This window comes from Abramis brama (assembly GCF_963993115.1).
Source record: "Abramis brama genome assembly, chromosome: 7".
NCBI lineage: Eukaryota > Metazoa > Chordata > Actinopteri > Cypriniformes > Leuciscidae > Abramis > Abramis brama.
The window spans coordinates 29,031,031-29,058,267 of NC_139969.1; the positions used below are offsets into that span (position 1 = coordinate 29,031,031).

General features: G+C 35.7%; 1 protein-coding gene across 1 annotated transcript; it reads left to right on the forward strand.

The window, feature by feature from the left end:
- Positions 1–1,378: 1,378 nt before the first annotated feature.
- Positions 1,379–27,224, forward strand: cfap57 (cilia and flagella associated protein 57; the record flags this gene model as incomplete). Its single annotated transcript, XM_084121123.1, has 22 exons — positions 1,379–1,535; positions 2,529–2,839; positions 3,934–4,184; positions 9,366–9,531; positions 9,619–9,771; positions 11,407–11,546; positions 12,575–12,740; positions 12,881–12,994; positions 14,293–14,505; positions 16,257–16,433; positions 16,532–16,693; positions 17,018–17,173; positions 19,049–19,142; positions 20,015–20,205; positions 21,075–21,248; positions 21,365–21,523; positions 22,856–22,999; positions 23,291–23,407; positions 26,077–26,211; positions 26,298–26,441; positions 26,725–26,851; positions 27,014–27,224. 22 exons carry the CDS (start codon positions 1,379–1,381, stop codon positions 27,172–27,174), a joined length of 3,612 nt encoding a protein of 1,203 aa, XP_083977249.1. The 3' UTR covers positions 27,175–27,224.
- Positions 27,225–27,237: the final 13 nt, after the last annotated feature.

Below are 27,237 nucleotides of genomic sequence, written 5' to 3' on the forward strand. Positions count from 1 at the left end.
AGGTCCTGCTTTAATATTTTCATTGAATTCAGTTCATATAATGTGTTATTAAAAGAACACCACAGACACAGTGTAATCACCATCACAGTAAAACTGGGAGTTGTGAAAAATATGATACACCGGTGTTTTGCCAGATGAGAAGTTTATCTTTTTACTCGTTTAATTAATTTTTATAACTGTATCATATATATCTTTAAATTTCTTTTATAACTGTTTTAATTTTCCTTGCTTTTATTTTGTGATTATTTTAATTCCTTTCTGTAAAGCACTTTGAATTGCCATAGTGTATGAAATGTGCTATATTAATAAACTTGCCTTGCCTTGCCTATATTTACAATAAACATTTGGGGATCATGCACTCTTTCATGGGCCATCGATGTTTTATCAAAAAGTCATCCTGTGTCTTAATTAGAAATTATAAAAACACATGGTTTATTAACACATCTAACAAAAATGTTCAACAACATTCATCAACAACATCGTTAGATATAGATATTGATGAAAATTAACTCAACTGAGAACTGTGAGTGATTGGTTGAATGATTTCTTGGTGTCATGTTTTGATGTTATTTTATGTTTCTATGTATTTTAGAGTTATTTACTATTTATGGACAGCACTTTTGGTCCATTCTAATGGTTTGGAAAGTGCTTTACAAATAAAAGTTGAGTTGAACCAATAGGCTAACAAAAAACAATACGAGGAACATTTAAAATGTAACAATACTGTAAAACTTTTTTCTTTCTGTTATCTCTTAACACTTTAAATGAACTGTAACTGTGTCCATATTTTAAAGCTTTGATGCCAATGTCAGGCCATTTAAATTATTAATAAATTATTTTGATACTTTTTTGTCACGTCATGACTTCATCGTGCTTTGTATGGGCGCCATCATGTGGTACAAATGGAGAACTGCAGCTGCGTTTTGATCGTCTTGAAACATGACAAAACCATTCCTACTTCAGAAATAGTAAATTGGTTATAAAGATTCGTTTAAAAAAAAAAATCTCATTACAGATTCTTACTACCACACCAACGTCGTCAGATTCCCCTATCCCCCATTTAGGATGCGTGAACCTTTCCCTTTTAAATAACGCGACGCTTCCTCAATGTCAGTGGCGCTGTTAGGAGTTCAGCATTTTTAGCACATTTTACTGTACCATTATATATTTATTTAGACCGTTAAAGTATTAGTTAGCTGTAAAACAGTTTGTGGGTGGTGTAACGGGCGTGTCTGACCTCTCTCTCTCTCTGTTAGCTTGGTTGTTACCCTAGTAACTAATCAATACTGCAGCGTTAAACAGATGCACAGCAAACAAACCAGACAACTCGTTTTAAATCGTACTTTTCTACAAACTGTTAGCTAATAATTTTGTCAAGATGGCTACTGTAGTGGCACAGTCTCATTATATATTCGGATTGCGGACAGGAGTGAGGAATAATTTGTTGTATTTTGATGAGCAAACCATCATATTTCCGTGCGGAAACAACTGTGTGCGCTATAACATCAACCAAAAATGCCAGAAGTTTATTCCAGGTACTTTATAGTAAACATTAATTTTTAGACACTTCATACGTATTTTAATAGGCTATATATTATATGTAATATATAGTAGGCCTATGTCTTGTAGCCTATATTAACGTTATAGGCTCATAATATGAAAAGTATTAAATTATATCATCACTTGTCTCACTAGTCTTAATATAAATATTACTGGTTATTAACTGTATTTCTTGTGAATATCTGGCTCATACACACATATGGGTCATATTTCTCCCAATATGAAATTAAAGAAATAAGAAGTTATATTTTACTATAATTTGAAATAAATAAAATAAAATCTTAAAATATGTTAAATATTATTGTAATGAATGTAGCCTATAGTGCTACATTATAGTAAATGTAATCTACTACTTTAATTTATAATGATTTGAATAAAAATAAAAAATAAAATTGTGTTACAGGATAGGTTTTTTTTTTTTTTTTTTTTTTTTTTTTTTTTTCATCTGTGTTTAACTGTCATGAAAATAATATACCAAGGCAAATAAAAAAACAAACTTAAAGGGATAGTTATCCCAAATTGATACCGGTTGTTCCCTCAAGTTGTTCCAAACCTGTATGAATTTCTTTCTTCTGTTGAACACAAAATAATATATTTTAAAGAATACTAACCAAACAGTTGATGGTCCCCATTGACTTCTATAGTATGGAGAGAGAAGAAATATTATAGAATAGAATCAACTGTTTGGTTTCCGGCTTTCTTCAAAATATCTTCTTTTGTGTTCAGCAGAAGAAAGAAACTCATACAGGTTTGGAACAGCATGAGGTTGAGTAAACGATGACAGAATTTTCATTTTCGGGTGAACTATCACTTTATTGCTTCTAAAATTGTATGCAAAATATATTTTCTTGTTTCTTTATTTTGATTGTATTAAATTTGACCTGGACATGTTTTGTGAGAACGATCCATCAGACCCCTGTCTTGTATGTTGGTGACTGTGTTCTACTGTCTTGTCTATGTCTGCACAGGTACCGAGAGAAGTCAGGGCATGAAGGCTTTGGCCATCAGCACAAACAGGCGTTATCTGGCTGTGTCTGAATGTGGAGAGAAAGCCACCATCACTGTGTTTGATCTACAGCACGAGCAGAACAGGAAGAGCAAGGTGTTGACTGGAGGAGAGATCCCAGTGGATGAGTTTGTCTGCATGGCCTTTTCTCCTGACTCGAAGTATCTGATCGGTCAGGCAGGAGGGCCGGACTGGACTCTCTTCCTCTGGATGTGGGAAAAGAAGAAGCTGATGGCCACTGTGAAGACGAGCACCAGTGGCCCCATAAACCAGGTAAACACAACTGACTTCAAACGATCATGTATCACCCCGAAATCAAATGAGAAACTCAAGACATTATATTTTCCATAAAGAAGATTCTATTTTTAGGACCATTCATATTTTTGGCACTGTGCCATTATTTTAATGATTGAACATAACCCTAAGCAACCAAAAGTCATTTTACTTCAAATGGTGTTTGCTTGTGTAATTAATAATTTTGTCATTTGTGATAATGTAATACAAATATATTAAAAATCACCATCAATTAAAGGTAGTTACCATTACTTATCATTGCTATTTAAAATATTTTATATTTTGCATTACATGAGAATTATGGTTAATTTTCATGATGATAATGTCACAATAAAAAGAGATAATATGGTCCTAAAAATATTAGTCATGTTCTTTAAGCAAAATATGATTTCTTATTTCTTTTTATTGTTGGGGAGAAATATAATGACCCACATGTGTCTTCTTGATGGGTTTGAGTCACCTAGACATTGGTCATCAAGATATTAATTAAAAATGAATTATGATTTCTAAATCTTATCACATGGTATTTGAGAATCAGGGATATCGGCATTAACTAAAAATATTAAAACCCTTTTTTGAAGCTGAAATAACATAGATATTATAAATCATATAAATATTAGATGAAAAAGTTTAACTAAACGAAATTAGAAATGCTAAATTGAAGCACTAAAATGACTAACGGGAAATAAATAAACCCTAAAACCTAACTAAATTTAAAACTAAAACTGAAATGCGTTAAAAATAGTAATTTTTAAAGCACATAACTGTCACAGGGCTGGTTATATAAACACACGAATGCAATAAGGTAATATTTAATAAATCCAACAGTATATTGAACAGGAACAGCGCAACGCACATATTAATATGATGAAATATGATGGTTCGTACATCAAAAAATTACAAATTATTATAATGTTTAAGCACACCACCCTTTTGCCATATGCAAAAAAAAATACATCCTATTTTTCATATCCTCCTTACCGTAACGCAGAATTATTTAATTAAGCAAACTGTTATTTTGATGACAGAATGATCGAGCTTTCCTAACACAATCTATCCATTCCCATTCACAGGTGAGCTTCAACCCTCAGGACAACACACAGATCTGTGTGAGCGGCAACAAGGTGTTCAAGATCTTCCGCTACGCTGGAGAAACCCTGAAACAGTCCAGCGCATTTAAAACAGACGCCCACAACTTCCTGTGCCACACCTGGATATCCACAGAGAAGGTGGTGGCCGGGACAGAGGCAGGTCAGCTGATGATGTTTGAATCAAGTCGCCTACGTTGGGAGATAAATGTGGCGTCTGTGCAGAAGGTGAAGAGGTGAGTGGAATGAGCTGTGAGGTCATGTGCTGCTGATGACATCAGCAGTGACACGTACTAAAACACTCTTTTCGCACTCTGCTAACAATTACCTGCAACAAGTACTGGAGAAATCCTGTCATTTTCTTAAACCTTATAACACATTCCGGGTGATTTTTAACCGGAAATAGTACATTAAAATAAAATACATATCATACAAAATACACATCATTTAATTTATTTTTTCAGATCTTTTAAAACTATGTTTACCATTTAAAAATAAAATGTTTGAAAAATGTTCACATTTCTATTTGTTTCTGTTTATCGATGAACAATTGCAGCATGAAAAATGTATCATTTATGTATCAAGTTTCTGCAAATAAAATGAATATATTTTGTTAGAAAACATTTCAGAGTAATAATACTAGAGTTAATTCTCATATTAAAAGTCCTAAATTTTACATTTTAAATTTATTTTTATTTCTCATAATTATTAATACAATATTTTTTTCTTGTGCCATACTGGTTTTACTATAGTTCATAGTTCATATGTATAATTTGAAGCTTTTTTTTATAATTTATTGTTTATTGGTTAATACCATTTGGTTGACGGTGAAAATGACGGTTATGAAAAAAGTGTTTTTAACATTTCTTTAACAAAATGGCTTCTTTGTCTTGCTAAGGATAATTTCATAGCTAGCATTTTATGTATCAATACATTCAATTAAATATTTTCACACTTTTTGCATCTTTTGACAAATTTACACCTTAATATGTAAGAAAAACATTCCGTTCAGTGGTATTTTTCTTTATTTTCTTCACACATGACGTAATATTTCATCTTAAGCTTTTTATTGACACCTGTACACAAGTACAAGTAACCTTAGAAAAAAAAGTACACTAACCTTAAAATTAGGGCTGTGACAATAACGCGTTAATTTCGATTAATTAATCTGAGAAAAAATAACGCGTTAAAAAAATAACGCAGATTAATCCATTCCGTATTGACCTTTGAACCTGGAGCCGTTCTAGCCACCATTCGACTGTAAAACGAAGGAGGGAGACGAGAACGCGCTGGCGCTGCCTGGATCATTGATTGGAACATTTACTTATAAAAAAAGCATTTCAACGTTGATTCACCGGTGAACGTAAGGGACCAAGGTCGAATCAATGTTGGATTATGTTTCGATTGTGCAAAACGAATCAACGTTGAAATCGTGACGTTGTTTCACCGTTGATTTCGTGACGTTGTTTCACCGTCTCTTCTTTGGGTGAATAAAGATTGTATGTCGACGTTGAACCAATGTTGAATTATGCTTCGGTTTTGCAAATTGAATCAACGTTGATATCGTGACGTTGTTTCACCGTCTTACCTTTCATCATGGGATAATACAATTGTACATTCAATTACAACCTAGTTTGCAGTTGGAACATGATTCATGACAATGCTGACTGAATTTGTGATTAACTGTACACTAAAATATTGTTAACTGTCAAATTACTTGCAGCAATGGCTTAATTAAACACATTTAATAAAAATATAACACATGCTCAAGATTGTAAAACAAGTTTTATTCTGAAAAAACAAAAGTCTAAAAATACTTTCTAAAACAGATGAAAAACATCTCAAACTTTAAATTGCAGAATTTTAAAAACCTGTAAAGCAAGTGTAAATAATGTTTATAATTTAATATTTAATGTATTTAATAATGTTCAATAATTTAATTTAATAATGTTCAATTGTATTGTATTGATTATTTGCTAGGCACAATTATTTCAATGCTCACCCTTTGAACATTTGAACATTATTCCAATAACATGTTCAACACAATTATTAATAATAATGTTCAATTATTTGAACAGTGAAAATAATAATAAAAGACTTTTTGAACTTTAATGTCACTAATGCTGATTATTCATTGATTCATTTGAATTGAAATATTTAATACTTTCACAGCAAAAAATATGTATGCGATTAATTTAGAGCATGTAATTAATTAGATTCAATTTTTTAATTGATTGACAGCCCTAATTTATATGCAATTAAAATGTGATTAATGTCGATTAATTAATTACAAAGCCTCTAATTAATTAGATTAATTTTTTTAATTGAGTCCCGGCCCTACTTAAAAATAAAATATTATGGGAAAAGTTGTAGTGGAAATGACCCACATGAAAAGATTTTTTATAACATTTAGCCTACTAGTGCAAAATGCCCGTGCAAAATCAGTTTTTGTGTGTGTTTTTAGTAATTGTTGGTTTGGTGCCCGTGAAAGAGACTGTGAACGCATTGAATTCAGGGAGCAGGCTAGGTTACTACAATTGATGGCCGTGAATAAAATATGATATTCAGAAGTAAACAGTGTAGCTGACAGAGTGTTTATTTTTAAAACCACAACCTTCTAAGTGCTTCTTTTACCGATATATTTAAGAAAACGCTGTGCTTGAGCAAACAGCTTGTGAATAGGCAACTACAAATGATGCCCGTGAAAGAGACTGTGAACACATTGAATAAGATATGTTTAGTTGGTGAATAGCATAGGCTACTATTACACAGTAGCGATAACGTTAAGCGCACCAGAATCTATCTATAAATTACAGAAGTAAACAGCATAGCTGACTTATAGATTCAGTTTACATCCACAAATGAATATGAATTACATGCACAATGAATTACATCCACATCCGTCGATCCAGGGAGCAGTGCAAAGTGCCTGTGCAAAATCAGTTTTTGTGTGTGTTTTTAGTAATTGTTGGTTTCTTGGTAAAGAAAACTATAATATTCAGAAGGAACCAAACTATAATATTCAGAAGTAAACAGTGTAGCTGACTGAGTGTTTATGTCAGAATGTTTATTTTTAAACCACAACCTTCTTGGGGCTTCTTTGACCGATGCAACCCTCTAATGTCAGAATGTTTATTTTTAAACCAAAACCTTTTAAAAATGATATATTTAACGATATCTTTAGCATTTCTCATCCAAACAATGGCAAACTTGGCACTGCACTTACTCGTGCCCGTGGCAAGACACCTGTCGAATTTGAAATCCATCAGACTAACGGTTCGAGAGATATGTGGTTAACAGACACACACACAGACATACAGACGTTTCTGTAATTTATAGATAGATAGATAGATATACAGTAAATCATTTCAAAACAGTAAATGTTCATATTGTTATTGTTTTTAAACGTGCTATAAATCGGATATTTGTGAAATATGAAATATTATTTTAAGATTGAAAGCAATAAAATCTATATATAAAAGCAGTGTTTCCCCTACCATTATATAAGGGGGGCGCCCCGCCCTCCTAACGGCTCCCCCCGCCCCCCTTGAAGTCAAGTAAATTTGATTTGATTTTCTTTTTAGCGCCAGATTACAATTTGTTATTTTATTAAAAAAAACTAAATAGCCCTTAAGTAATAAGTTATTTATCTTATTTCCACGATGGCATGTATTTTCTGTCTGTGTTTGCGCGTTTACAATTATCCCAATGAGTGCGCAAGCGCGCACACTCACACACAAACAAACACTTGCGTCAAATACAGATGAGCACTAGCGGACAGAGAGCGCGCGGCGGGAAATATGTCGCTGAACTGAAGATAGCAGCACTCGCTCTACTGCGAGTAGCAGCCGGAGTAGCTCTCCTGCTCCAAGTCTACGCCCGTTTCACACATATTTCGTTTGCAGTGCGTGTGCGGTGAGTATTTTTTTCCGTACCCATGTTTACAGAGCTTTCACACTGCACGCGGATGCAGTCCGTCGATGATCGATCCGTTCCAGTTGCGGTGCGTATACAGCAGTGCAGCGATCGTTTCCGCACCGAGTCTACTTTTGCCGTTTATATACGGTCTATGATTTCTGCTGTGCTGCAAACGCTGAATTAAAGTGACAGCGCATGTTTCGTGGTCAAAATGAACACAGATTGACCTGAAAATGTAGTAATTTCACCATAAGTGCGATGAATTAAATAAAATGTAGTAATCTCACCATACATTTATTTAATTTTTCACTTTAAGACCGGGGTAAAGCAAGGAAAACTACAATTTACCTCAACAAGGCGACATAATGACATTCGTGGAGGTTCTTTGTGACATGCAAGATTTATTGTATTAAAATTTAAATGCAAAAGATTTTAATATAAATACATGGTTAAATATTTTACCACTTGCTTGAGCAACTTAATATATAATTATATAGAAGTAATGCATTGAATAATACATTGTTTAAATTGTGTTTAAACGTGAACGCGCGTTCACAGCAGTGCTGCGTCTGACAGGATTATTCTCTCCAATAAATGCATCATAGAAATAAAAACTTCTCACAAAAAAAGCCCATTTAAAATTTGTTTGTCATATAAATGTATTAACTAACATTAACGAACAATGAATGAGCAATATATTTGTTAGTATTTATAAATCTTTTTTTAGTTGTTAAAAATAAAACTATTTAAGCTCTGGTCCATTAATATTAACAAATACTTCTATAAATTTAACAAAGGTTATTTGCAAAAGTCAATTTTAAAAAGATTTAAATATGGTTTTTTATTTTTTTAAAGAGATATCTTATGTTAACATTTTTTTTTAAACATTTGTTTTATGTTAACTTTTACAAAGCATTACCCTCCCAGACAACCAATTAATGTGACACATAGATAGATAGATAGATAGATAGATAGTGTCTGTGTCAATTTTCCCCAACCAACCAACCAACCAACCCCCCCCCCCCCAAAACCTGTAAACCTAGGGGAAACACTGAAAAGGCATTAGAAACGTGTGAAATAGTTGAAACGTTTCTAAGACGTTTTTAATGTGATGTTCAAATTTCCAAAGAAAGCAGTCAAAATCTGTTATATAGCCTAAAAATCACACCCTGGGACATAAAAGTGTCACAAAATGTCACAAAAGTTGAAAAGATTTTTAAAAAAATTGTTACATAGGTTTATTGAGTATTAATATGTCATGTGACAGTCTTATACCAGTTTAGAGGAACACAGCCCTGATTGTTTTGATTATTATCAGTGTTTTAAATTTCTGGTACATTTAATTATGATCTATAACCACCAGGTCTCCTTATGACATTGTTTTGGCAAAACAATGGCTATAGTAGGCCTAATTGTAATATTTTTAAACTCTAGCATATATTATGCTATGAATGGGGATTACTTTTTGCATGTTGTCTATTCTTGACTTTATCTTGCAGTCAGTCAGAAAAGCAGGACTCAAATGAGCCCTCGTCCGCCCTGCCGCGGGTGACAGCCATTGTAGGTTATTCTAGTGGATTCGTTTGCTCCGCTGGTCCTGGAACGGTGTGTTTGTTTGAGAAAATCGAGGACGAGGACCAGTACAAGAAGACCAAAGACATAAAGGTGCCTTGACATTTTCCCATTCATATGATCACGATAGTGTTTCGGGTTGGTTGTTCCTGAAACTGTTTTCTCGTCTTGTCACCTCAGATTCCTCCAGAGGCGTTCAGTAATGATTCCAGTTCTGCAGAGCATCAGGAAATCAGCACTCTGTGCATCAGTCCATCAGAAGAGACCCTGACCGCCAGCACAGACCGCGGGCAGCTCTACAGCATCCAGCTCTCCATAGTGGAGTTAGAAAAGGTGCCGTTTGTTTGTCTCAGTGTTATTTTAATGTTATTTATATACTATCAGGGCATGAATTTCGGTGTAGGATTGTAGGTATTGCACATAATCAGTTAAATATTACTATTTATGTTATTCCAATTTTAGTTTTAGTTAGGCTTTAAATTAAACTTATTTTGATCTTATCTTTAATAATAAATAAATAATTTAATATTTACATTTTATTTTATTCCAGGTATATTTTAAAGGGGTGGTTGATTATGATTTCACTTTTTTAACTCTAGTTAGTGTGTAATGTTGCTGTTTGAGCATAAACAACATCTGCAAAGTTACGACGCTCAAAGTTCAAAGCGAAGGGAGATATTTTATTTTAAAGAAATTGCTTTTTAAGGACTATAACAAACGGCTGGTAGGGACTACACGTCATTCCTCCTAAAATTTTCATAAACCCCGCCCCCTGAACACGATTTATAGATTATCAAGACAGAATATGCTAATCAATGACTAGAAGATACATACAACCGGCGTAGCGTCATAGAACGTCTCTGAAAAGGTTCACGCCCACTTTTAGGGGAAAACAAACCGGCGAGCGCCATACACAGTATCGGATTGAGGACGTGTACTAACCCTTACAAACATGTAATTTGTATTTTTTCACACAGTAGGCTACCTCTATTATGTATTTGTATTTAATTAAATTTTTCCACACAGAATTTTGTATTTTTATTTTAAATACATTTCCATGTATTTATGCCCATCTCTGCCTGCCATCATCATCAATATCTTGCTGTTATGGAAATATCATGAATTACGGGGATGATGCTATCGAAAGCTAAATCAGGCTAGTTGTATGGCTGGACAGAAAAGTGCACTCAGTAGCTACTCTAAATATAAAGACATAATATTATACATTTAAAGATGTTTACTTCTTAAAACCGAAGTAAAATCATTCACTGGCTAACCAACCCTAAAATTTACATAAACCCCGCCCCCTGGACACGATTTATAGATGATCAAGACAGAATATGCTAATCAATGACTAGAAGATAACTACACATAAGCTACATAAATTCATCAACTAACCATTCAGAAATGTTGTTCTTGAGTCTCTCCATCTTTCTGACTCCGGTTTGAACATAAAAGGCTAAAAGTTTTTGAATTTTTGCAAGCTGTTGTAGCTCCGCCTACTGTGCGGGGAGCAGCAGCTCATTTGTATTTAAAGGGACAGACACAAAACGGTGCATTTTTGCTCACCCTCAAAAATTAACATGCTATATAAAAATATCTGTGGGGTATTTTGAGGTAAAACTTCACATACACACTCTGGGGACATCAAAGACTTATTTTACATCTTATGAAAAGGGCATTATACCACCCCTTTAATGAACAAACTTGTTTTTAATAGTTTTAGTTCACAATGATTACCCCGATCTTTACTGTAGTTTTGTATTCAATAAAACTTCACTACTAAAATGAGCAAACAATCAGTTTCTGCTCTTTTTATTACTGTGAGAGCTATTGTGAGAAGCAAGAGCAAAATCTCACATCATCCCGTAATAGCAGCCGATCTAAGAGATGATCTACACATAGTTCTGTATTTATCCATTATACCAGTCATGATTAATTTAGCTCTTTTCCCCATTGTTTTATCAGGGTGATCGTGCTCATTTTGAGTACCTGTCTCAATCGTTCCATTCCAGCACTGTCACCGGTTTGTCCACCTGCATCCGCAAACCGCTCATTGCCACCTGTTCCCTGGACCGCTCAGTGCGCATCTGGAACTTTGAGACCAAGTATGTTTAGCTTTGTTAAAGAGACACAAAGGTGTTGTGTCCTTCTGCTTTATTATCTCTCACAGTGAGCTTTAAAGCATTATTCTTCTCATAGTTTTGTTTAAAGAGACATTGTTTTCATTTAGGCTCTTTATGCTCTTGGAAGAGTCTGTAAAAGCAAGATTTACAAATTATCATATTTTTATCATATTTATCATAATAAAATATGATGATTGATAATGGTCACTTTGCGAAAATATCCACATCTATACATTTTTAGATTGTGTCTTGGTTAATCTTACAAATCTTATAAACAGTCATTTTAAATTCTAATAATATTTTACAATTTTACTGTATTTTTTGATCAAATAAATGAAGCCTTGTGTGCATAATAAGCTTCTTTCACAAACATTGAAAAGTCTTACTGACCTCTTACTGAAATACTTTTGAATGTTAGTGTATTTAATATTATTTAACTTAATACTTATATTAAAATATCATTGTTATTTAACATATTTAAATAATATTTTAAGTTGACTTTGACAGCCTTAAAAAGTTTTTAAAAAGCTATTAAATTCCAGGGGCCAGTTGCATGAACATAGCCATTATGTTAAGATCGTGTCTTAAGAACTAGTACAAACAACTAGCAGTTAGGTAGGCGTAATCAGTCTTACGTTTGGGTATCAAATTAGACCAATCTACGTTTTTATGTATCTGACTTAAAGCAGTTATGCCCAGTCTTAAAGACATTTTTTTATGACTAATGCCAGGGACACATTTAACGGACTGCTTACAGACTGCTTCCAATGACTGGAGCAAATTTTAAACACTGACTGTGAACACAGACTCGTCACTGAACTGTCTCTGACTCTGCGCGTTTGGGCACGATCAGTCATAAGTATCAAATCACATCCATAATCGGCCTTACAGTCGTTAAGTGTGTCCCCGTCTTAGCAGTTTATGCAACTAGCCCCAGGTCTAAGCCGTCAGGTCTTTATTAGCAGGGATACTGTTGGATATATCCAATAATGTTAGTGTTTGTTGTCCAGTGATTTAGAGATGTATAAGGAGTTCCAGGAGGAATCCTACAGCGTAGCTCTTCATCCCACTGGACTCTACATCCTAGTGGGATTCTCAGACAAACTCCGTTTCATGACTCTGCTCATCGATGACATCAGGACTTTGAAGGAGTTCACTGTACGCAGTTGCCGTGAGGTGCGTCTCTGCATATCCGTTCAAATTTGCTATTATCTATTCATTAATGTATAGAAAGTAAGCATTGTTCTCATTCACAACATTCCTATACACCTTGTTGATTGGCTGTGGTGGCTAATTTTCCATACATTTGTTCCCAGTGTGTGTTCAGCAATGGGGGACACTTGTTTGCTGCTGTCAATGGAAATGTGATCAACATCTACTCCACTACCACGTTTGAGGACGTCCTGAATCTGAAGGGTCACAATGAAAAAGTATGTTTTCTGAAAGAAATAGTTCACCTAGATTTGAAAATCTATCCCTGGGAAATCACCCTGGTGAAAAAAACCTTTACCAAACTTTATTTAAAATACATTTATTTCATACTAAGTAGACTATGATCCATTAACATATTTACTGACTTATCGCTTGAGACTTACTGATATAAATATTATAATTAAACTTTATTTGGAGTAATTCTTTATTGCACAATGCACATTTCTAATATCAGCATTAGTAAGGATAGTATGATCTCTGTATAATATCAGTCTTTAAATGCAAGATATTTCAAATGTACCTAAAGTATACTTGCAACAGTTCCACTTTAGCACAATCAAATAAACGTAAGTATAGCTTTAGATATACCTCAGCACTATTTCTGGATAACTAAAGGATAACTTCTGATTAAAATTAGTTGTTCCAATTTAGGAGACTTTAAGTATATCAGTTTAGTATACTAAAAAAGTACTACTGCAGGGTATTTATATTAATATATTAAAAAGTACATAAATATGTAATTGTATTTCTAGTATACTTAGCATAAAATAAATGTTTTTCATAAATACATTTTGGTATATTTATTTTTTACTAGGGCAGTTACTATTCCTCATGTTGTTCCAATCTATTTCTTTCTTAAGCCCCGTTCACACTACAAGCGACAAAGCGACGCGATACCATTCATTTCAATGGGGAGCGGGCGATTTCCGGCGACATGCGCGACAACGACCGTTGGCGACCTGATGGGGCGTGTCCAGCGACGCGACAAAGTTGAGATCTGTTCAACTTTATGCAAATGAAGAGCGACTTTCGGGAGCGACAACCAATAGGAGTGAAGTCAGTGGAGCACACGTGATCCGTCACTCTTCAGTGCCGTGTCCGACCGAGGCAAGATGAATGAGAAGTTTATTTTAGCAGTCAGAAACGGTCCTATAATGTATGATATGTCTCCATGTACATACAGTGGTACTCGCCGTGCTGACTCCGAGCCTGAATGGTTTCGTGGACTCAGAAAGACCAGTATTTGCCCATTTGCTGCAGTTAAATAGTTGTCTACAACATGGAGTAACATCCGTGAATGTTACTCACAAACATTACTAGGCAACCAGTAGTGGGAACGCCCACTAACGACCTCACCGCCAGCCACTGGCGACATGCAGCGACAAAGTCGCTTGTAGTGTGAACGGGGCTTTATGTGGAATATAATATTTTGAAGGAGGAAATCCACAGATGTAGTGTTGCCTTATTAAAACCTGGCTCTTTAAAGAGTGTTACAGTCCATGTTATTGTGCCTTAGGTGCGAGCCATAGCGTTCAGTGCAGATGACAGTCGCCTTGTGTCATGTGGCATGGACGGGGCGGTGTACGAGTGGAATACTCTCAGCGGGACCCGAGAGTCCGACAGCGTGCTCAAGACCTGCAGCTACACAGGAGTCACCATCTCCCCTGATGCAAAGACATTCTTTGCTGTCGGGACAGACTGCACTTTGAAGGAAATCCAAGACTGTCAGGTGGGCACATGAATGCAGTCTAAAAAAAGACTCATTTGACATCTCAAAACAACTTTTTTTCACTGTATTACAGAACTTGATTCAGTATAATGTAGTCCTTTAAATCAAGGGTTTTCAACCGGTTTTCACTATATATCAGAATTTATTTATTATGTGAAGGGAACGAGATATGAATTGTCTGAAGGAAGATGTGCAGGCATGCTTGATGCAAGGCATCTTGTTCCCTTCCCTGATATGTAACCCTAAGATGTTCACTTTCGAGGGAACTCATGCTGCATCAGTTGTTGACACTATGGGTATGTTAATACTCACTACGCCATGCTGACCAATGCCTTCCTGTAAGCTGTGAGGTCACCAAGCACAATCTTGTCAGGCCAAGCACTGAAGAACTTAATTGGCCTTGACCAAGAGTTAAACATAAGCATTAGTACCCAATAGGATGCATTCCTGTGACTCTCTAGCCTTGCTACCAAGAAAACTCAGTATTTCTGAAATGGGAACTTTTGCATTAGACCAGTCCGAGGCGTCTTAAAAATGCGGCCCTCAAGTTAAAAGAACTCCAACTTTTCTGTGTGAACCAGCCCTAACCCTGCTTAACCCCAATCTGATAAATTGGGAAGGGTGACAAATTGAAATTGGGCGTTTCTTGCAACTAAACCCCTTTAACTCTCATTTGCCCAGCTCACATTGCAGAAGAGTATACCATATTCAAACCTACAGAGGGGAGCATATACTTCTGCTTTAAAGCACCGCCTGATGAATGGGGAGGATGCGACATACAGTAGTCCAAGGTCGAAGGTCAATACCCATAAGATAGATAGAGAGAGTGCTGACTGCTTACTGCAGTTTAATCCACACCAGCCTTCATCTATCAAGCTCTACACTCATGAACATTTTGACAAATTAGCATGACCCTGCTTTAATCCCCAATGGGATAAATTGGGGACGGTGACAGATGAGAAAGTGGCCCACTTCTTTTGACTTTGACCACCTGAGTTCTCATCTGCCAAGCTCTACAATGATATTGAGTACACTGCGACCAACCCTTGAGAGGGGAGCATGTAAACCTGCTTTAAGCCTTAATCTGAAAATTTGAGGAGGGTAACAGTGGAGAGAGTAGGCCACTTTTTGCAACTTAAATAAGTCAGTTCCAGCTCTGTACTTGTAGAGATATCTGCCAGGGAACATATCCCTGCTTTAACCCTCAATCAACAAATTGGGGAGTGTGACAGATTCTTAACTGTCAAGCTCAACACCAATACAGATATTTACAAAGGAGCATAGCCCTGTTTTTAGCTCCAGTTCGTCCAATTAATTGGGGAGGACGGACAAATTGCTTTACAATAGCTTTATGTGAGGAAAAAGCTCAAATTAACCAGAAATTTCATATTTAAAGATGCACTATGCATGATTTTCAGTTACTGTTTGTAAACTCAACATTCAAATTGGGCCCCTCCTCACAGACGGAACACCGCCAGAAGCCACGCCCCCTGCCCCTGACATGATATATCAGTTGCACCACCACACGCTTCTAGTAGACCATAAGTAATGATTATTTTTCTATACTTCATTATTTTTTTAAATCCTGCATAGTGCCCCTTTAAATATAGCACCTCACAGCGCATTGCACCAGGTTTGACATCACATTTCTTGTGAACAATTGTGGCGCAGCATATTTGAATCTTTTGGATTAAACGAAAACTATCAATGATCCCTCAAAATAAAACTTTGTGTTCATATTTTTGCTACAGATCCTTAGGGAAGTTCCTTCAGGCAATGTGGTTTGCACCACTGTTGCTATGTCTCGTTCAGGACGAGCGCTCTTCGTTGGAACCTCCACTGGGACGGTGAGGGCCATCAAATACCCTCTACCCATCAAGAATGCCTCCTGGCTAGAGTACCAGGCCCATGCTGGACCTGTCACTAAGGTTTGCACTGCTAAAATTCATTGGAATTAAGTTTCCTTTGAGCTCCTAGTCAGAAGTCAAGCATGTTTTTCTTTAATGCTTTTATCTTTTGTCTGTAGATGATTATCACTTTTGATGACCAGTTCCTCCTAACAGTCTCAGAAGACGGTTGTCTTTTCATCTGGAAAATCATTGATAAAGAGGGACAAGGGTTGAAAAGAGAGAAGGAATTAATATACGCAGAAGAGATCCTTGTCACCAAATCAGACCTTGAAGAAAAGGTAACCTGATGAAATATTTTCCCTTGTGTTGATCATATCATTTTTATGTTGGTCATTATTTTCCCTTGTGTTGGTCATTTGTATTTTTTGTTTAAAAAAATCAGCAAAATCTGTAATACTTTGTTGATGTAAAGTAGCATTGATTATGCTTAAATGAAAATAATAACATTAAGCTCAAGTTTTTAGGTCTTCAAATCAGTAATTGTGTTCTTGAACCATCTCAATGATGCATAAAACGGGGCGTTTAAGAGAAAGTTTAGGAAATATTTTGTAATGTCATTGATATGGTGAAGCTAAATGGCAAAATGTTGGACCATCTTGCAGAATAAAATGATTTTGGATCTGAGCACAACAGTGGATGCGCTCCAGGAGGATAACAAGTACCAGCTCAGCCTCAAGGAAATGACCTACAAGGAGAAGATCAATGAACTCAATGAAAAATGTCTCCGACAGATCAGTTCACTAAATACTGAGAAAGAGGTCAGTTTCAAGAGACCCAAAATTCTATTTCTATTTCATAACACAAATGGCTTATTAAAGGAATAGTTCATCTAAAAATGTTGTCTCACCTTCATGTTTTTCCAAACCTGAATTAGTTTCTTTCTTCTGTTGAACACAAACTAAAGTTATTTTAAAGAATGTTGGAAACCAAACAGTTTACGGCACTGATTGACTTCCATATTAGAAAAAAAAAATACTATGGAAGTCAATGGATGCCGTCAAATGTCCGGTTACCAACATTCTTTCAAACTAGTGCAAAATGCCCGTGCAAAATAAGTTTTTAAGTGTGTTTTTAGTAATTGTTGGTTTGGTGTGTTTGAGTGCACATGATTGTTACAATTACACAGCAAAAGTTCAGTGACATTTTTATTTGTGCATGGTAGAAAGCACACAGTGAACTCGAGAAAACGCTATGCTTGAGCAAACAGTTTGTGAAAAGGCTACTACAAATGATGCCCGTGAAAGAGACTGTGAACGCATTGAATAGGATATGTTTAGTTGGTGAATAGCATTTACACAGTAGCGATAACGTTAAACACACCAGAATGAAATATAATATTCAGAAGTAAACAGCATAGCTGACTTATAGATTCAGTTTACATCCACAAATGAATATGAATTACATCCACAATGAATTACATCCACATCCGTCGATCCAGGGAGCAGTGCAAAGTGCCCGTGCAAAATCAGTTTTTGTGTGTGTTTTTAGTAATTGTTGGTTTCTTGGTAAAGAAACAAAATCAGTTTTTGTGTGTGTTTTTAGTAATTGTTGGTTTCTTGGTAAAGAAAACTATAATATTCAGAAGGAACCAAACTATAATATTCAGAAGTAAACAGTGTAGCTGACTGAGTGTTTATGTCAGAATGTTTATTTTTAAACCACAACCTTTTAAAAATGATATATTTAACGATATCTTTAGCATTTCTCATCCAAACAACGGCAAACTTGGCACTGCACTTACTCGTGCCCGTAGCGAGACACCTGTCAAGTTTGAAATCCATCGGACTAACGGTTCGAGAGATATGCGGTTAACAGACACACAGACAGACACACAGACAGACACACAGACAGACGTTCCTGTAATTTATAGATAGATGGATTTATCACCGTTCTGGAACCAAACTATAATATTCAGAAGTAAACAGTGTAGCTGACTGAGTGTTTATGTCAGAATGTTTATTTTTAAACCACAACCTTCTTGGGGCTTCTTTGACCGATACAACCCTCTAATGTCAGGTTCGAGAGATATGTGGTTAACAGACACACACACACAGACAGACAGACAGACACGCAAATTGCCCGTGCAAAATCAGTTTTTAAGTGTGTTTTTAGTCATTGTTGGTTTGGTGTTTGAGTGCACATTGTTACAATTACACAGCAAAGTTCAGTGACATTTTTATCTGATCATGGATATATCACCAAAAGGCCGAAATTGGGTGAACATTTGTCAGGCCGCCGAGGGCACACCCTTCGACGAAAACTCAAGATCTTCGCAATTTAACGTCGCAAAGGCCTTAAGATTACACTCACCAAATTTGAAGAGGATCAGATCAAAACTGTAGGAGGAGTTTGTTAAAGTACAACATCAGGAAATTACGAAAAATGCACAAAATCTAGGAGGAAGTTCAAAATAGCTGACTTCCTGTTGTGTTTAGGGCTATGCTCCAAGAGACTTTTTTGTAGGTATTGGGTCATTACATGTATGTACCAAATTTCATATCTGTACATGAAACCTAGAGCCGGGGCAAAATGTGGGGGCAATAATTTACCGAATTGGAACAACATGAGGGTGAGTAAATGATGACAAGGGTGAACTATCCTTTTAAACTCATAAAGTTAATTTTCTATTACAGGTCCTGAAGACAGAAAAAGAGAAACAGCAAGCAGCCCATGTTAAAGCTCTGTCAGAAATCTTAGAGAAACATGATAAAGAGCTGCAGGACATAGGTAAACAAAACATATTTCATTCATATTTACAATCTTAATGATAAACGTTTACACTACCAGATACAGCAGTGGATCTCAACATTGTTCAAGACGTATTTGAAGGTTCCCCATGTACTGTAGGTTCAGACAGCGTGAAAATACTGAATTGAGATCTCACATTCACATCTTCTTGCGTTTGAACAGACATATTCAAACAAAATTGTTAAAACGCCCGTCTTGGCAAGTATCCTTGTAAACATAGTCAGTTATGCCTTAACTGAATATAAACAGTTGAGAAATAAAATGAATGTGTAACAGTATATTGGATCCATGCATTAGCTCTTAAAGTGAAAGCAACCTAATATTCCTGCTGCTGTCTGTGTTTTTAATGTAAATCAATGTAAAAAGAAAAAAAATGTATGCACAAATAGAAATTTCCTGCTTGACCTAATTCATATACAGTCAATAGGTTTCCCAAAACCATGGCAACAAATTAAAATAAGAAGTATGTCTTCATTTTTTGTTGTTTTAGCTTATGCTGCCTTCGCTTGATAGCGGAATTATTTTGAGTTTCCTAGTTAAAAATTAAATTCCTAGTTAATGAATTAGGCTTCTACTCTTCTATTAATTGTTTGGTTTATTATTAATTTCTAGGCTTCGTAAAGTCTTTTTTTGGTAGTATTTATGTTGGTATATGTAGGTCTTTTTGGAAGATTCCTATGTATAATGTTTTATCGACAAGCTCATGACAACTTAAATCAAGACTGAATTAAAATAATGATGCTATTATTGTGCTTGTAATGTTTAATGTAATGTTAACCAGTTTACTATCTTCAGAAGCAGCCGGTTCCCCTCTCAGAGTTATCCAGGCTAACTGAAGCTGCTTTTCACAGAGTCAACCAATAACCAGAAGCTCTTGCTGGAATATGAGAAATACCATGAGCTACAACTGAAGCTTCACAACGTTCAGCAGGAATGTGAGCAGCAGCTGCACAGCATGGAGGAGAGCAAGACCCGAGCCCTGGAGGAGATGATGCAGTCTTATGAGGCCAAGCTGGAGGAGAAGGTGATGCTGTTGAACCAGGTAAAGGCAACTACGAACACTTAAGCCACATTCTCTGCTGAAAAATCCAGCATGAATTCCATGTTGGTCCAGGCTGATTTATTATAGCGCTGGTCTTGCTGGTCTGTTCTCAAGCAAAAATGTTTCCCATGCTGGTGACCAGCAAACCATGTGAAGCACAAACGGAGATACAGTAGTGGCCAAAAGTGATGTCCGGCCTAGGAAAATTGACATCTTCACCCTTTATTCAAATATTATTGAAAAATGTGTTGTTTTATTAGTGATAACGCAATGAAACATGCCAAATTGTGTGGATGTAATTTTTGGCCAGGCTGTCATACAAAGAAATTATGAACACATGCAAATACAACAGATAACCAATGATATATTAATCACTGATTATGTTGTAGTCAGTGTATCCTTTGTCCTGTGAGCTTTTTGTTTTTCTATGCATTTTTTTTGTTTGCATAGTAAAATAAAACCTGTTACTGTAGTTAGCCTTTTTGCCAAATCATTTAGTCAGATAAATATCTTAACCAATTTTAGTGTTTTGTTCTTCACTCATATTTAAAAAAAAAAAATATATATATATATATATATATATATATATATATCTAAAATATTTTCCCCATATTTTGATGGTTTAATCAAAATTGTAGGGTAATAAAAAAAAATCCTTTCTGGACATCACTTTTGACCACTACTGTATGTTTAATAATTTAATTATTCAGTCTTTGGCTGTCAACCTCCAAAAGAAAAAAAGACCACCATATGATCCATATTAGTGTGACTGTCGTTATATAAGTCTTGTGAAGTCCTACGATTGTGTGAGGGGCATGTTGAAATTTGCTAACAGAATAATATCTTGCCCTTTTCTTTCCACCTTGCAGTTTCAGGATGAATCCCAGCAGAAGGTTCGGGAATTTGAAGAATACATAAAGAAACAGGAGGTGGACACAGATATCGAAATCTATGATATCCGCACGAAATACGAGCAAAACTTTGAGGCAGAAAAAAAGGCCAATGCTACGCTCAGAGTGGAATTAGATACCACAACAAAGTCGGTCAGTGACTATAATTCGGTTTTGAGTTCAATCCTGCAAAGCACAGTGTATAAAAGACGACATACTGTATATGCAGTGAGCTGAATCTTATGTAGGTTGGGTTGTGTGTCGTATAGTTTCATGGCCTGCAGACGGAAATTGATAAAAGGAACTTGGAGATCGAGAAGCTGAAGCAGGAAGTGCAGAAGCTACAGTCGGTGATCAAATCACTGGAGAAAGACATCTCTGACCTGAAGTCCACAATTCGGAATAAAGATGGAATTATGCAGGACAAGGTGAGCACACATGAACCCTGTTCATAATGACATGAGGAAAAGCAAGTCAGTTTTATTTACATATAGCTCTTTTCATATTGTAATAAGCAATTTGTCTTTCTATGCTGAAGTTGATGATTCTGAATGTCAGACACAATCACAAATCTTATGTCTCTCCTCGTCCATATTTGATGATCAGTATTCAAGAGGAGCAGCACTTTTGTTCCAGTGAGATTTCAGTGTGGGCACCGCTATCAGACGCAATCCTGTAGAAATCAAGTGACTAACGGTCGAGTCTGATTAGAACTAAAATTCACATTAACTCTCTTGTCACTTTTTATCCCTGTTCCTTAAACAACATTTGCCTTTCTAAGCAGTTGTAGATGGATTACAAATTGCTAATTTTGCACCCTCCAAAGTCATAGAAACCACTCCAAGTAATTCATCTATCATCTTTATTATTAATACAGACATATTAATTTGTATAGCACTTTTCATACATGGAATGCAACTCAAAGTGCTTCACAAGCATAAAAACAAATATTGGGAATACGAATTCACACAATGCCAATATAAAGATATTCGAAAACAACTATAAAAGGTTCATAATCTAAAATAAAGGAATTGGCCACATAATTTCACCTCATTATCAATTTATATAATGAATATAGATAAAATATTTAAAAAAAAACTACAAGAGAATCAGAAGGTAAAATATTGTTATACTGATAAGCAACTATGTCTTAACCCGATATGTCTTAACCCGCCTTTTAAAAATATGAATGCTAGTATTCACTTCATTTGGTAGACGATTCCAATTTTTTGGAGCACAGTGGCTAAAAGAAGTACCACCAGATTGTTTAAGATTAGCGCTAGAGGATCGTAAACTACGAATTGGAACGTATCTCGACAGACAGTCTGAAATGTATAAAGATGCCAGAAATGCAGTGTTTTATAAACCAATAAAAGAACCTTAAAGTCATTCCTTTGATGAACTGGTTACCTATGTATTTCCATTAAAACCGGTGTAATATGCTCTCTCCTTTTTAGTTTCATTAGTACTCTAGTTGCTGCATTTTGTATCAATTGTAACTTCGCTATAGAACCCTTAGGCAAGCCAGTGTACATAGCATTACAATAATCAAGATGAGAGAAGATAAAAGCGTGAATGAGTGAAAGATGTGAATTTGAAGTAAACATGGTTGATAAATAAATTTATTATGGTTTAAGAAAATCAATCACAGAGCCTCAATTAGTTTAATTAATATTGGCAAAAACGGATTTAGTATTGTATTCATGCCATCTGAGTCCAATGGACTGTACATGAAAGGAATATCTGCTTTGTCTCAACAGGAAAAGAGCATCTATGATCTGAATAAGCAGAATAACACACTTACCAAAGCGCTCGAAGTGATGAAGCACAGGGCTGAATTTATGGAGGAGGAGATTGCACCAAAAGATAATCAAATTGAAGAGCTGAAGGAGCAGATCCAGGAGGTTTTTTACTGCATACATGTCATGTCTCACACAACTATAAGTGACTTTGCAACTGCATGTCAACTAACCATCACTAGAGTATTAGTAGACTGTTAGGGTTTGGGTTAGTTGAAGAAATTTAACGTGTACTTGCAAAGTTACTTATAGTTAGTAGAATGTCCAAAGAGGACTATCGAAATAAAGTGGTATCCAGAATACATTGTCAGATGTAAATAAAAACAGTCATTTTATATAAACCAGGTTATTGTTATGAACACAGTGTGATAAAAGATGTTTGTGTGTGTGTTCCAGATGGAGGGAGAGTTGAAGGAGTTCCATAAGACGAACACAGAACTGGAATTTAAAATTGATGAACTGAACTTAAAATTGAAAACCAAAGACAAAGAATTACACAAAGAAATGAAAAAGGTTAGTACTGTGTTTGTACTGCGAACTAACTGTTCCTTAAATTTAGAACCCACTGTCTATATTTAATATTTGTAATATAAGTCATAAATGAGAAAAGAATTATAAAATAAGTTGATCATTTAGAATTTTTACAGACTTAATACATTAAGTGTGCAATAATTTATTAAGAACATAATTAGGGATTGTCAATTGTGTAAAATACCGTCCTTGGGTATTTTCCTTGATTACTATACTTAAGTATTATTTTGGGGGATTTTATCTGAATGCTTAGCTTAATTACATTTTCAAAGAAAAAAAAATTAAACTTTTTACTCCTTACAATTTTATTTTGACTTGAAAGCACTCGTATATTTTTGCAATGGTGTTTTGAGATTTGACTTATTTTTATAACATCAAAATTGATTGGTCAGTGGTAACTGTCTACTACATTGTGAATGACAATTAAATCGGTAATTTTACTTTACTTTAAATAAAAATTCTGTCACACTTTAGTTTAGGGTCCAATTCTCACTATTAACTAACTATTAACTAAGACTTTTGCCTCAATAAACTCCTTATTACTGCTTATTAATAGTAAGATAGTTGTTAAGTTTAGGAATTGGGTAGGATTAAGGGATATAGAATATGATCATGCAGAATAAAGCATTAAAGGGATACTCCACTTTTTTTGGAAATAGGCTCATTTTACAACTCCCCCAGAGTTAAACAGTTGAGTTTTACCGTTTTCGAATCCATTCAGCCGAACTCCGGGTCTGGCGGTACCACTTTTAGCATAGCTTAGCATAGATCATTGAATCGGACAAGACCATTAGCATCTCTCTCAAAGAGTTTCGATATTTTTCCTATTTAAAACTTGACTCTTCTGTAGTTACATCATGTACTAAGACATGGCGCTGCGTCATATCATTACGCCTGCTGCACCCATGGTACGGCAGCAAAGTTTCTTGATTATTACGCAGGAATGAGAGTATAGTTCCTAGCCATATCAGCCTAGAAAATCGCAACTTTTCATTTTCCGTTGTTCTTAGTACACGATGTAACTACAGAAGAGTCAAGTTTTAAATAGGAAAAATATCAAAACTCTTTGGTCATTTTTTTGAGAGAGATGCTAATGGTCCTGTCCGATTCAATGATCTATGCTAAGCTATGCTAAAAGTGGTACCGCCAGACCCGGAGTTCGGCTGAATGGATTCGAAAACGGTAAAACTCAACTGTTTAACTCTGGGGGAGTTGTAAAATGAGCCTATTTCCAAAAAAAGTGGAGTATCCCTTTAATATGTGCTTTATAAGTACTAATAAACAGCAATATCCTAGTAATATGCACGCTAATAAACAACTAGTTAATAGTGAGAATTGGACCCTAAACTAAAGTGTTACCAAAAATTCATATTGGCCATTATTAAATGTTTTTTATTAGATGTTATGAACCTTGAAAACAATTAGCATTTAAATGAACATTATAAAATGTTAAGTCCTTTGTGAATATTTATTGATGTTTTTACCAGGGAGTGGATAAAGTATTGTAATTATATTAAAGTAAATAAATATGATTCAAAATGCTTAAACAGGAGACTCTTCTCTCATTGTGATTTTTGGCTATAGTTATATTTTAATAATACTCGTGTACAATGTAAAATTTTACAGTTTTGCTTTCACTTATGTTTTTGACTAGATATTTTTAATCAAAGGTGCAGTAAGCAGTTTCTGAGAAACACTGCTGATATTTGAAATCAATCCAAACAAACACACCCCTCCCTTCATTTCTCCACCCCCAAAATGCACAAACACGCAATATAAGAGTGGATGTCTCTCTATCATAGCTGAAGCAAAATAATGCTTCACGAAAAATAAAGAAAAGACAAACGAACGACAAGGTAGAACATACAGTACACAAGAGTATATACAAGCAAGAGTTTGTTGTAAGCCGCCAGTAGCACAGCAGCTCCAGACAAACAATGACACTCAAAACTGTCCTGTTACTAGAGCTAAACAACAGAATATCTTGTTTTCTGTGAAACATAGCAAAACCAATTACTCGCGTATAAAGCAGAAACAACGCAACCTCGCCGTCTGTTTTCAGGCCTTCTAGCTGGAAAACTTTACTAATAATAACGTGGGTCCTAAAGCTCTTGCCTGATTATAACCCTTCTTTTTCCACTCACCTTTTCTCTTTTGTAATGTCTCTCAGCCACCTCCCTTTCTACAGTCTTTCTTCAAATCTCTCTCTTGCTCACTCTCTCTCCTCCCCCATCATGTGTGGACACGCCCCCTACTGCTGATTGGCTGCAAGTGTTTTGTAATTGCTGCACCATTCACTTTCAACAGCGTTTCTCAGAAATGTACCTTTAAATAAAAATTTCACTCAGTATCCATACTTTTATTTTGAGTACTTTTACACCCCTGACAGAAATAATTTTCATGCTATTGCCAATAACCAATAAATGGCTGTTTTGTACAGCATATTCTTTACAGACCTAAACTAAAATTAGTACTAAAAGTGAATAATAAAAGTGAACTTCTACATTATGATATACAGTACGGAAAAGTTTCTTTTGTTTTTAAAGCTGACCTTTATGGGAACATTAGTTGACGATTAAATATATAAATATACCAATGTCCTAGTTGTACTATAATTTTTAAATGAGTGCCTGTCCTGCTGTCTTCTCCAGGTGCAGGACTTTGGGGTTCTGGTACAGAGATTTAAAGCTGACATTCACACATGTGTGGAATGCATTCAGGACCCAAAAAGACTGAAGGACAACATTCGAGAGCTCTATAAATGTTACGTTCAGCCGTCAGATATGGTAAGCTCAAGACATTGGGGTTATTATTCATATTTCGGTCTGTTTTGACCTCCAGTGAAGCGAGCTTGTGTGGTGTTTGTCTGTAGGTGGAGAAAGTGTCAGTGCACACAGATATGCAGAGGGAAAACAGCAGACTGAGGGAGCACTATGAGAAAATTGTCACTACTATGAAGAAACAGATTAGCAGAGATGCAAACGTCTTCCAGGCCAACAACACGAAGCTCATGAAGGTGAGAGGAACAAAAAATGACTGTGGAATTGAGTATCTTCAGTCTAAATCGGACACGTGCATGTAGAAATTAAGCGTAGCGTTAGTTCTGGCAGGGTCACGTCAGTAATGCTGATCCACGTCTACCTATAGAAATACAATCCCAGACAGCAACATAGTGTCGGCCCAGATCCGGCCCACATCTGGTACATGTGGGTTCCTTGTGTACCAGATGTGGGCCGGATTTTCCCTAAGTCACTGTTTCTGTTTGTGTGAAAGTTCTCACATCTGCCATCTGTGTCCAGGACAACGTTGTTCTTATGAAAGAGGTCAATGATCTGCGTCAGGAACTGCGCACGGTCCGAACGCAGCTGCACAACTACGAGAAGCAAACCAACTTCAACAAGAACAAGGGCTCTGCTAACACAAGAGGTGACCCATGTTGACTTGAAACTGATGGTTTTTGGTGCGTTTTTTACATCTTTACAAATGTTAACCTTTCAGGATTGAAACAAAATGCCACTGGATAATAATGGACCAACTCAGATGTTCATGTTGGAGGTTCTAAGCTGCCCTTTTTCTGTCCTGCTTCAGGTGCAGCTTCAGCAGGGACGGCTGGCTTGATGACGGAGCAGAGCTTTGAAGAAACGGAGAAGATCATCCAGTTTCAGCGACAGGAGATCCATAGACTCAAGCAGGAGATTCTCGGCCAGACACCCACATCCAGAATAAAACTACCGCCGCTTGCCAACTGAATGTACTTCTTGTTCTCCATGCCTGAATAAAGTGTATCAAATATATGTCATATGGGTGTTACT